This window comes from Tursiops truncatus, chromosome 3 (assembly GCF_011762595.2).
Source record: "Tursiops truncatus isolate mTurTru1 chromosome 3, mTurTru1.mat.Y, whole genome shotgun sequence".
NCBI lineage: Eukaryota > Metazoa > Chordata > Mammalia > Artiodactyla > Delphinidae > Tursiops > Tursiops truncatus.
Window position 1 is genome coordinate 122,531,091 of NC_047036.1, and position 9,947 is coordinate 122,541,037.

The 9,947-nt window shown below is 43.1% G+C and overlaps 1 protein-coding gene across 1 annotated transcript; it reads right to left on the reverse strand.

Annotated features, from left to right (window-relative positions):
- Positions 1-914: 914 nt before the first annotated feature.
- Positions 915-2,184, reverse strand: GPR151 (G protein-coupled receptor 151). Its single transcript, XM_004323259.2, has one exon. The coding sequence runs from the start codon at positions 2,172-2,174 to the stop codon at positions 915-917; it is 1,260 nt and encodes a 419-aa protein (XP_004323307.1). The 5' UTR covers positions 2,175-2,184.
- Positions 2,185-9,947: the final 7,763 nt, after the last annotated feature.

The window sequence follows — 9,947 nt, forward strand, 5'->3', positions numbered from 1 at the left end:
TATCATTAACCATAATGGTATGGTTAACCATAACATAGCTTATAGTTTATCTTGAGAGAAAGAAGATTTTGGGAGAAACATTGATTTCAGCTTGTAGAAGATTGTCTCCTGCTACTCTTTGGAAGAGGAGTTAATTGGGAAGAGAATTAAGGGTGGTTATTAAGTTCTTTCTCAAAATCAGAATATAGAATATCATGATAGGCTGCTAAAATCCCCAGACTTAGAAACTGAAGACTCACAGAGGTGCTTTAAAAAGATCAGTGAAGCAGATTTTAGTATAAGGCAAAGTCTGAATTTACTTAAACTTAGCCAGAATAAGCCATGGTTTGAAATTAGCCCAGAATTGGAATAAGGTGATGTTCCTTATTCTTCAACCTTCAGTCATGGAAATTCTGTATGGATTTTCATCAAGTAAATGAACATTTCTTAAGCAAATGAAGATAACTCATTAAAATTTATGTGTTAAAAATCTCAAGTAGAAGTAGATTTTGAGCTCTGGTTATGTGCAGTAAGGTTTGATAGGTGAAGTTAGAGTTAGCAGGTTCAGGAAGAAACTAAACGTAAAGAGATTGAACCTTTGACAGATAAGCTCCACTCCAGCCAGTACATGGCAGGTCCTAAGGACTACCCATTAAAACAGCGATTGTGGACAAGTGACAAAACAGCTGGCCTTTCTAATCACTTGTGACAGAAGCATCTTCAAACAACACAGTTAGTTCTTTGGATAACCAGGTTATAACATAGTTATTCTAATACGGTGTCCTACTTACCAAATTGCACATTTTGGAAATGCAGACTGCGAAGCATTTTTGTAATTCCTAATGGTAATTTTGTTATGTTATGGCAAAGTCAACAATACTGATTAGCAGCATTACAAATAAATAACAGTAATCGCAATTTGTTTTGCTTTGAAACTATTTATCACCATCTCCTGTCCCTTGATCTTTGTGTTCCCAGGGGATAGGGTCATTGTCCTGTACACAAGGGACTGTGTCTCTCTCATGCCAAAACTGCTCTACATCAGGGAGAATGGGAATCTCTGCCTTCTCAACCTTCTCTTTGCTGGATGAGGGAGAGCCAGTTTTCTCTCTCTCTGGGATGGATGATGGGGATTCTGGAGATGGAACATTGTCACGAAGGACCTGTGAGTTACCAGCGGGTGTTTCCTGAGACTCTGAAGCAGTTGGATGTTTTTTTGTTATCATCCATTTCCATAAGCCTTTTAAGCCTTCCTTGAACTCCTCTGACATCACTAGAAAAATGAGAGGATTTGCTGAAGAGATGGAAAACATTAGGACTTGAGACAGGGCTATAAAACCTTGCGGTGGGGCCGGGCCTCCGGCCTTCAGATGCCACATCCACAGCCACGCTATCCATTCAGGGAGCCACAGAATAGCGGAGGTGATGGCAATGCTCAGCAACATCACTGTGAGTTGCTTTGAGTGCATCTGGCTTCGAAGATTTTGAGTCTTAGTTCCTCGTTTCTGACATTGGCCATAAGCTCTCCAGAAATAAAAGCCGGCAAAGAGTAACGGAAAGCAAAATACCAGGAGAGGGTAGAGCTTACCAAACGTTGACATGAACTCTTCGGCCATAGCGGGTACATCCATGAGGCACATTTCCACACCTGCGTGATGCCTGGTGGTGCTAAAGAACCATTCTGGCAGGGGTAGCAGGCTAGCCACAGCCCAGATGGCTGCCAGCACTGACCAGATGGTGCAGTTGTGGATATTTTCTTGCTTGGCTGGGTCACAAGCATACATGAAGCATACTTTGGCCACTGCAACGATTGTCAGGCTCTTGGCTGCCATGCATGTGTGGATGAACCAGTCAGAGGACTTGCAGACAAACCAGCCTAGATCCCAAACACCTTTGGAGTATGCTGTAGCTCGGACAGGTGCAGAAAACATCAGGAGAGAGAGATCAGCCAGGCTGAGATTCAGAATCAGGGAGTGGATCATGGATGGCTTTCCTTTCCAAGCACTGTGGAGGAGGATGCCAATCACACACAGATTCCCCACGAAGCCCACCAGGCAGACAGCCACCAAGAGAGCTGGGACTATGGTCCTCCAGTCCTTGGAGTCAGAGGGCAGGTACCCACCGGCAAAGTGGAGGTGAGCAAAGGACCCGTTCATGGTGCTGGAGTTGGAGTCTGCCAAGGCAGCTGTCAGCATACCCCTTTCCATCCAGCTTCTACTTGCAGAAGTTAGCTTCTATTTGCCTTTCTGCCTTGGCTCTTTTGTGTAGGAAGTAAATACGTCATCGTCAGTGTCAACTGACACCTCTGGACCCTCCTCTTGCTTATTTCCTGAGAGCAGACTGTGGAAGAAGTTTGACTCTTCTCTGCTCGTTGCTGCGTGTGCTATTTCTTGCCTGCACTGAGTGACAAGCAGCAGGAGAGCATGGTTGCTGCTCATTAGCAAGTCTAATATCAGATTGTCAGCTCTTTGGAGTAAAAAACTCCCCAATATACCCATCAATGATAAATGCGGAGAACATACGTGTAAGTGAGTTATGTTCCTGGGGGGTCACTAGAGCCAGTTAAGGCAATTATTTTCAACTAGCTGTTTCTAAAGCTAGACCTCCGTCTGTAATACAGCAAACACCACATCTGAATAAGCAAGTCCTTTACACTTAGGGACGTATTAGAATCACCTGCGTGGCTTGATCCAGCGGGCCTGGGGAAGGGCCCTAAAATGTGCATTTCTAACAAGTTCCCAGGGGATGATGATGATGCGGGTTGGGGGAACCACATTTTTAAAGGAAGAACCAACACTGCTTTTCCCCCTCCCTTCTGCAGGGATGAGCTTCCTCTTCTTTTACCAAACCCTCACCACCACTTCAGCCCCATCAACGGCTGGCTGAGGTCAAACACACAGAGCTAGATAATGAAAAAAAGCTACTGGTGAGAAGTCCTATTAAAAAAATCTAATTATGGATTACTCTAAGTTTAGTCTATTGCGAATTTCTTAGAGGTATTTCGGAGCACTGCATTGGAACAAGTTTACATACTAATAAGACTCTTAAACAAGTGATGGTGATTAAAGCAACCAAATGATGAATTAGGCTTCTTTTCAGAGAGAATTCCTAAAGGATTTACTGACAAGTGAAATAAAAGGAAAATAATTTCTATGCAGAAGACATTTACGAGATTTTAAAGAAAATGACATTTTAAAGTTGGGAAAAGAAAATCTTCTTGGATAAAATGATTCTAGAACCAGTCTTGAAATTTTATAATGGGCAGTGGAAGGATACTCTGGAGGAGGTCAGAGGAGCTGGAATTGTTCAGGGAAAAGGGTTTGTGGAATTGAAAGGATTTTGTGTCCTACTCTGTGCTGAATCAGAAATGCTTAGTGTCATATAATGGAAAGTGTGCTGAGCTCAGAGTCTGACGACTGAGCTCTGGTTCTAACTGCTTTCACCAGTTTTTCTCTGGAAACTAAGGATTACATTTAAAATCTCCCCAAAGACCCGTAACTCAACAAATAAGTATTGACTCAATAAAAACGTAGTGAATATTAGGAAAGCTGTCCGTGGTGCTGGGTTACCTTTTCTGTTTTCTTTCCCTTTCCCTGTAGGAAGTAGCTGTATCTATGAAACAGTAAACGGGGGTAATGTCTTGTCCCAGCAATTCATGGTAACCCCCAGTTACTGCTGTGGACAATGAAATATCCTTAAGCTTCAATAGAACCACTTTCGAGGGTGAAGAGGCCCACACCATCTTCTAGGAAGGCAAACAGTGGGGGGGGGGGCAGTATGCAGAGAAACACGTTGAGTACTACTTAGAGCAAATGAATGTTTTGTGAATTATAGGCTACAGCAGAGCCAGTCCTACCTGATGTATGTGGAAGAGATGAGTTCAGGACCAGAAAACAAATACTACTTTACATTAGGGCTTATAAACTTGGCATGCTCAAGGCTCCTGAAGATACAGAAGACAAAAAGCTAAATGATTCAAGGAAGTTTTAACAGCATGAAAGTTTGATTCTAACTTTTTGTTTTGAAATAATTGCAAACTTATAGGAAAAAAAAAGCAAGAATAGTACAAAGAATTATCCTATACACTTCATTCTGATTTTCTAATTATTAACAGTTTGTGTGCACACTGTACACACACACACACTTACTTGCATATATATACACACATAAACATATGTATTGTTTTCTGAACCATTTGAGAATTGGAAATGAATTTTTGAGTTTTCTTCCTGGATTATCATTAGATATAAAAATCAAAATGAGACTATGTGCTTGTAGCAAAAAGGAATTCTCTCCTTTGGCAACCCTCATTAACCAATCCAAGTTTCTGTTTGTCTTTTGATATATCAGCACTTGTGCATCTAGGTATTTGACAAATGTAATATGTAGCTTGTATCTGCTCTTTGTTTTAACATCGTTTCCATTTAAAGGATAAGTGTAACTTAGCCAACCTAAAAGAAGAATTACATCATATGAATTTTTGTTATTTACATTATGAATTCAAGTTATTTTGATCTTTCTTGATAGCATATTCATTTAAAATACAGGATTAAATTATATGCGTGGTGGACATTTGTTAGGTTTCCTTATTTTTTTTTATTTTGGGGAGTTGCCTCTTTCTTATTTGATAGAAGGGATCCTGGGGAAAAATGATACAGGTGAGGTGGATGGAGAAGTACAATACAGAAAAAAGACTGAGAGTGTTTGGGATGAAAACTGGAAACAGCCCCTTACCCTCACCCCAAAATGCTGGAAAGAACTCAACTATCCACCAGTTGGTGAATGGATAAAGAAATGGATGTATTCATACAATGGACTACTATTTAGCAATATAAAGGAATAAATACTACAACATGGAGGAACCTCACAAATACTATGCCAGTGGAAAGAAGCCAGACACAAAGATGACATATTGTGAGATTCCATTTATATGAAATGCCCAGAAAAGGCAAATCTATAGAGATGGAAAGTAGAATAGTGGTTCCCTGGAGCTAGGGGTGGGAAATGGGAGTGACTGCAAATGGGCACAAAGGACCTTTTTGGGGGTGAGGAAAATGTTCTCAATTGGGATCGTGGGGATGGTTATAGAACTCTGTAAATGTACTGAAAACCTTGAACTGTACACTGAAAACGAATGATTTTTATGGTATGTAAATCATACCTCAATAAAACTGTTGGTTTTTTTTTTAAGTTATTTGGGATGGAGAAAAGGTAAAGAGCAGATGTTTTTGCTCTTAGAATGCTGAGTAGCCTCCAGTATGAGGGGATATTCCATTCTGAAACTGTGATTAATATATATATATGGAGCCAGGGAGAGATTGTGACCTAGAAGGACCAAGCCAAAGGACAGTACTAGGTGGGAAAGGGCAGTGGGGAGAAGGGAGACCCAGAATGCTGGGATTCAGAACTTGCTGCCCCTGTTGCCTGGCTCCCCCAGCTTGGAAATGGGCTTTCATCATAGCCTTCCCCCTCTGCTTCCACACTCCTGCCAAGACACTAGCAGCAGGGCAGCTGTCACATCCAAATACCTCAGCTGGGTTCCAGGCTACTTTTCCTTTCCCTGACAGGGACGCCACCCACAGTGATGATGCCAAGAGGTAACCCTTGGAAACTGAGAAACAGTAACAAAACAATGGAAAATCTGAGCCTTTTTTTTTTTTTTAAATTTTAAGTTACAAGGGACCTCAGACAACTTAATCCTCAAAAGAACCCAGGCAAAGCAAATGAGTGGCCAAGATTGTTAAGTGGCTTCTGATAAAAGCAGAACTAGGTGTGAGCTCTTAAACTAGAGTAAACTAGTTTACTTAAACTAGAGTAAAGTAGGTAAAGTTTATCCTATAGCTCAGTTCCAGGGAAGGGGAGATAATGAAAACAATCATTTATTGAGTGAGTCCTCAGTGCTAAGCTTTCTATGCCCTAAGTCTTCACGATAGCTCCTGGAGATACTATTACTATCCCCTTCTTACAGATGATGACCCTGGGGCATAAAGAGGTGAATAACTCACCCGTGGGAATGTAGGTCACACAGCTAGTAGATGAGAGAGTTGGTATAGAGACCCCCATGGGTCTGAGCCCCAAGTCGGGGTTCCAGAGCTGGTGTTTGTAAGCTGTGTGCTGTCCTGCCCCACTAAGGACGTTGTGGGATACTCACTGTTCTCTAAGCATTGCGATTATGAAATTGGTCACTTCAACAAGCATGTATTGAGCCCTTTGGCACTGGGAATATAAAGTCCACGTATTTTTCTTTTCTGCTTTTCTGGGGACCTGGCATTGTGAGTCTAGGACAGGAGCTGGGGACCTGATATACTTTGGTCTAGGCAGTAAGTTGGGAACCTGGAACACCCTGGGTCTAAGAGGAGCTGGGTGCTTCTGACACTTGGGTCCAAGAGAGGATCCCAGCTACATAGGTATATGGGATTCCTGGGTCTAGAGTGGGAGCTGGCTGGCTGGGATCCCTCGGTCCTGTAGGGGGAATGGGTACATTGGGTCTCCCAGTCCTGAATGGGAATTGGAAGCCTGGATGATGCCTGGGTCCAGGAGAGAAGCTGAGGGCCTAGGATCAGAGCTTGGACCTTATGTGAAGCAGGTGTGGGGTGTGGAATTAGAGTCTGGGATCCCTTGGTCCTAGGAGGGAACCAAAGGCCCTAGACCCTTGAGTTCTGGAGGGGAGATGTTCCATGAGTCCTGGAAGAGAAATAGGGGCTCTAAATCCATCAGTGGAGAGAGAAGAAGGGGATCCCTGGGTTTCCTCTTGCTCTCGGGCCACCCCACCCCTGGAAGCACCTGTCTCCAATGCCTCAAGCAGGCATGTGCCTGGCTCACCCACCCAGGCTCCTGGGGCACTAACCCAGATCTCGTGTATTTTTCTTTCAGTGAATATTTGTTGAGCCACTTCCCCTGGGCCAAACACAATGCCAACCCCTGGGAACCCACTGTGGTAGAAGGGTCCCTTTTCTAGAGGAGTTACCATGTAGTTGGAGAGGTGAACAAGCAAGAAGTTGCAATGACTGCGCTACAAGATACTAGCTGATGATGCCTGCGCGAGGGGCGCCTGGAGCGAACACACCAGTAAACAGCTGCTTCTCATCAAAGAAGTTAGCTTGGCTGGCTTTCGGGTTCTAAGAGTAACCTCCTTCCACCTGTGGATTTTCAGGTTCTGAAGGTTGCAGGCGGAGCTCAGGGAGAAGCAGAGTGGGTAAGGTGGGGCTTCTTGACCAGCTGCAGTTTGTTGGCTTGTAGAGCATGCTCAGTTCCGTCTCCGTGGGCAGTAGAGAACTGAGCTCTCAGACGTGCACGCACTTTACCACCCTGCGCTCCCACTCCCAAGGTCAGTAATACACAGTTGGTGGTTCCTTCTTGGACAACGGTCTTGCTTTGCTGAAGCTTCCTTTCTCCAGTCCTCTGACGGTGCTCCTTTCTGGACCACAGTTCCTTGTTTTTGTGGAGTATCTTTTGCTGTGCGGCCTTCCTGAGTGACCTGTCCCAGTATTTCGTGTCCGGCGTCTTGGAGTGTCGTTCCAGGCTGCGGGTGCAAAGCTGAGTGACGCTCCATCTCTAAGGAAAGTGTTGGGTAAGTCTGGCTGGGTCTGAGTGGCCGCTCCTACAAGACAGCCCCTTCCCTCTCCCTCCTGCTTCTGCTGTTGGTTAGGTAGCTCTTAAGTCCACTGTGGGGAAGATGATGGAAGTAGATGAATTGTGCTGTTAGTTACAAAGCGGGCAAGTCTGGAAACATAGATCATTATCTTGTCATGTTATTTAGCATCAGTAACCATTTATTATGTGTTAGCACACGTTTCCACACTGGATGGCCTGTCTATTTCACATTCCACAGACTGGGAGTCAGGAGATCTGAACCCTTCCTTACAAAATGAGACTGTTAGATCTGCAAGGGACCCTTTTGGATTGTTTGTGTCACAACTTCATTTTCCAGATTGGGAGACAGAGGCTCAGAAAGTGTTAAGTGACCTGTTCTAGGTCACTTGGTTCCTTGGTAGCTGGGCACCTGCTGGGATCCAGGAATCTCAGCTGCTAGGTGGATGCCTTTTGTTCTTCATACTGTCTTGGACTTTTTCCTGCTGGGTTTTTTGCCTTTGCTAATAACTTGTGTTTTGACTTTATGGAGGATAAAATTGGGATGTAGATGTGAAGCCCCTTTGGAAAGCAAGAAGATGGTGAGAACATAAGGTGGTTGCATTGCACCAGCTTCTGTAGAACTTAAACTTTCGTTTCTTGAAAAAAACAAATTTCTTGTCCTATCAAAACACAGCTGTGGTTAATATGATGATGTATTTTCTTTTACGTTTTTTTTTGGTTCCAAGAGTTTGTTTGCTTTTTACATTGTTAGAATGCAAATTGTAATTGAAGCTCTGATTTTTGTTGTAATGAGAGGCACCGATTATCCAAAATGACCCTAGAGAGAACCGACTCAGGGTTGATTTCACCACAGTGAAGATGACAGTCTGCTTTTTGTAGAGGCCATAGTCCTCGGAGAACAGCAAGTAAAGGATTAACATATATATATGGGCCCAGAATAGTTAAAATCATGCTTTGGATGCATGTTTTTTCAGGGTACAGTTTGCTCTGTGTTCTTACTGAACGACGTGTCCTGTCATTTAGAGGAAAATCTAGTTGTTAAAAAAAAACCCCAAAATTTGGGCTTCCCTGGTGGCTCAGTGGTCGAGAGTCTCCCTGCCGATGCAGGGGACACGGGTTTGTGCCCCAGTCCAGGAAGATCCCACATGCCGCGGAGCGGCTGGGCCCGTGAGCCATGACCGCTGAGCCTGCGCGTCCGGAGCCTGTGCTCCGCAACGGGAGAGGCCACAACAGTGAGAGGCCCGCGTACCGCAAAAAAAAACCAAAAACCAAAAATTTATTGCTATATCCACCTTGTACAGTGAATTTTTTTCACACTTTTTTTTTAAAAAGAGCTTTATTGATATATAATTCACATACCATACGCTTCACCTATTGAATGTATAATTCAGTGGTTTTTGGTATTTTACTCTTTTCACATTGTTGCCCATCCTAAGTGGCTAGTGTAGATGTGATGCTGTCTTCAGCACTGCCTAGAGTTGTTTCCATGACTACTGAATCCAGCAGGTGGTGTGGCATCGTTGCACACGTCTCAGACATCCCAGGACTAGATGGGCTGGGGAGGGAATGCGCTGTGTTCAGAGATCTCATGCTAAAGCAGTTTCCCGGGGGCCTATTAGAAAGGAGAGTACACCACCATCCCCAAGTCCCCGACTTTGCCCTCCTTTTTAAAATGGGAGAGGCAGCTCTTGTGTCTGTAGGTCTTGCCCTTCATGTTTACTCTTGGGAGGAAAAAAAGTAAAAAAAAAAATTTTTAAATAATCCTCAATAATATCATATTCCAAATCCTGGAAAGAAAAAATGTTTGGATGGAAAGGAAGGAGGGGTTGAATTTGATTTCAAATGTTTCAACCTGGGTACAAAACACTCAATCAGCTTTTCTGCTCAGTGCATTAAAACAAAACCTTTTAACACTTTTCAGTCCCTCACAAATCCTTGTTGAAAGTTCAGGAAATTCTTCTAAAAGTTTAAAACTTTCCACTGTATGCATTATTTTAGCCCTTATTCAGTAGTTGTAATTGAGAAGTTGAGATATGGAAGTTTGATTTATTCTTGTAACGTCTATAATGTTTACCTTCATAAAAATTTTTAATATTAGGTAAAAGAGGTGATAATGTTATCATTTTGTAGAAGAAACTGAAGCACCCCAGAGGTTTTGACTTTCTGGTAGTTACAAAACTTGTTAGTTACTGAACTGAGAGAGACCCTGAATTCCTGATTCTAGTTCCACTTCTTCCCACCAGATCAGGCTCCCAACGGGACATCAGTATATTGAAAGATGTTTTCAGGTGTTCTGTTTTAGTTTCTTGTTGCTGCTACTGAAATTACCATGAATTTACCACCTTGAAACAACACATGCAATAGTCCTGGAGATT

Excerpts from the sequence above, each read along its gene's own strand:
- GPR151 (XM_004323259.2), bottom strand. The coding sequence starts at position 2,174 with ATGCTGACAGCTGCCTTGGCAGACTCCAACTCCAGCACCATGAACGGG.